Source organism: Pterocles gutturalis, unplaced genomic scaffold, assembly GCF_000699245.1.
Source record: "Pterocles gutturalis isolate BGI_N339 unplaced genomic scaffold, ASM69924v1 scaffold45118, whole genome shotgun sequence".
NCBI classification, from domain to species: Eukaryota; Metazoa; Chordata; class Aves; order Pterocliformes; family Pteroclidae; genus Pterocles; species Pterocles gutturalis.
In genome coordinates, this window is record NW_010122087.1 from 1 (window position 1) to 1762 (window position 1762).

At 48.9% G+C, this 1762-nt stretch overlaps 1 protein-coding gene across 1 annotated transcript; it reads right to left on the minus strand.

Annotated features, from left to right (window-relative positions):
* Nucleotides 1-858: 858 nt before the first annotated feature.
* On the minus strand, nucleotides 859-1470 carry EVX2 (even-skipped homeobox 2; the record flags this gene model as incomplete). Its single annotated transcript, XM_010077423.1, has 2 exons — nucleotides 859-1326; nucleotides 1391-1470. Coding segments are annotated over 2 exons (548 nt in total), but the record flags the coding sequence as incomplete, so codon positions are not given.
* Nucleotides 1471-1762: the final 292 nt, after the last annotated feature.

Genomic DNA, 1762 nt, shown 5'->3' on the forward strand with positions numbered 1-1762 from the left:
CGCGGTTCCGCGGGGCTGCGGACCGCCCCGGGCTCGGCGCTGGGCTTCTCCCCTTCGGCTGCCGTTCTTATTTTCGTTCGAGACGTACGAAATAAGAGCAGTCATAAAATCTTTTTTTTTTTTTCCCTCACAGCGTTACGTCGAGGATTTCTTCCTTTCTCTGACACATTTGACAAAAAAGGCATGCACTGTGGCCCCTAGGAAATCCACCGCTCACCTGGCTCCCCCTCCCCAATTACAGCAATAATAACAACCACCGTCCATCACCATGCCCCGCAAAGCATGGGGAAGGAGACGAGGCTGTTTCAAACCCCTTGCTACAGGCAGAGGAAAAGTGAACAATGCCCAATTACCCCGGAGTGGACACAAACGGCACGTTGCACAAATACAGGGAAGGGCACACACAGACAAACACGGGCAGTTTCCTCACATTCCCCCCTCTCTCCCTCTCTCTAATTTAATCTACGTATAGACACACACGTATCTACAGCTCGAGAGACGCCGAGAGCTCCAAGAGCGTGAGGAAAAATAAAGAGAAAGCTTTCCCCAAATATAGGTGGGTGGATATTTGTGCCCACATATATTCTGGATATTTACCTACATACCGATGGATTTGAGCACGCACACACAAACACACACTCACGCACCCGCACAGGAGCTGCCGGGGCAGTGTGTCTCGGCTATCGAGATAGCTTAGTAATTGCGATAATATTTTACAGCCTGGAGCTCTGTCTTCGCAGAAGAGAGAGCGCCCGTGCAGAGGCGAGCAACTTTGACTGTGGCGGTGGGTTTGCTTTGGTTTTTAAAGCCGGTTGGCAGAATGCGGGGCTCAGATGGAGGTGAGAAAGGAAGGGTTACCTTTGTTACTGTTTTCCTTCAGCTGAGAGGAAGTCAGGCTGGCCGGGGAGCGGAGCGCGGAGCAGCCCACCTCCACATCACTGTTCATATCTGCCTCTTGAGCAACTTCAGAATAAAGGTTTATTTTCTTCCTGCTTTCCGACGGCGGGATTTCGGAGGAGACGGTGCTTTCACTGCTCGGATGCTGAAGATTGAATAAAGTGTCTATTTCAAATTTGCCTTTGGCAGAGATGTCCCCTATCGCGCTGTGCAGAGAGGCGGCAGTCAGTCTCGGGCTGAGGCGACCACTGTGCGGAGAATTTTCAAGGGCCTCCAGCACCGCATTTCCAGCTGAGTCTGACAAATTCGAGAGCCTTTTGCCAGCTGTAGGGCTGTGCAGCCCTCTCTCCATCAGGATCATCTCTTTTCTTATTCTTTCCATCATCTCAGCTTTATAAAAAATGTCAAAGTTGCAGGGCTGGTCCTGTACTAATGATGAGCTGCAGCAGGGGCTAATTCACATTCAGCCCGGCAAGTGTCTCTAAATATTATTATCTCTTTTTGAGGGAGGCGTAAAAATTGTGGGATGCCAAAGCGAGGGAATGACTGGTCAAAATGACCCATACATCCTTTCTAGCCCGAAATGTCATTCATCAAAAAGTGGTGCTCGTCATTAAGGTACGGATGACGCTGTTCGAATAATCATTTATTGTAACAGGTTTATAAGCAAATAAATACAAGCTCCTGTCAGTGGATAATGAAGGCGGCTTCAGAGCAGACAAATATATCCAGGTGGAAAGAAAGAAAGACAAGAAGTGAGGAGTAAAGCTCTTGTCCTTAGCTTGATCAGATCTTGCTTGAATTGCTCTGGGGTTTGGCCTCTGGGGTGGAATTGACAGTCTGATTAATAAAATGAGCTGTGCAA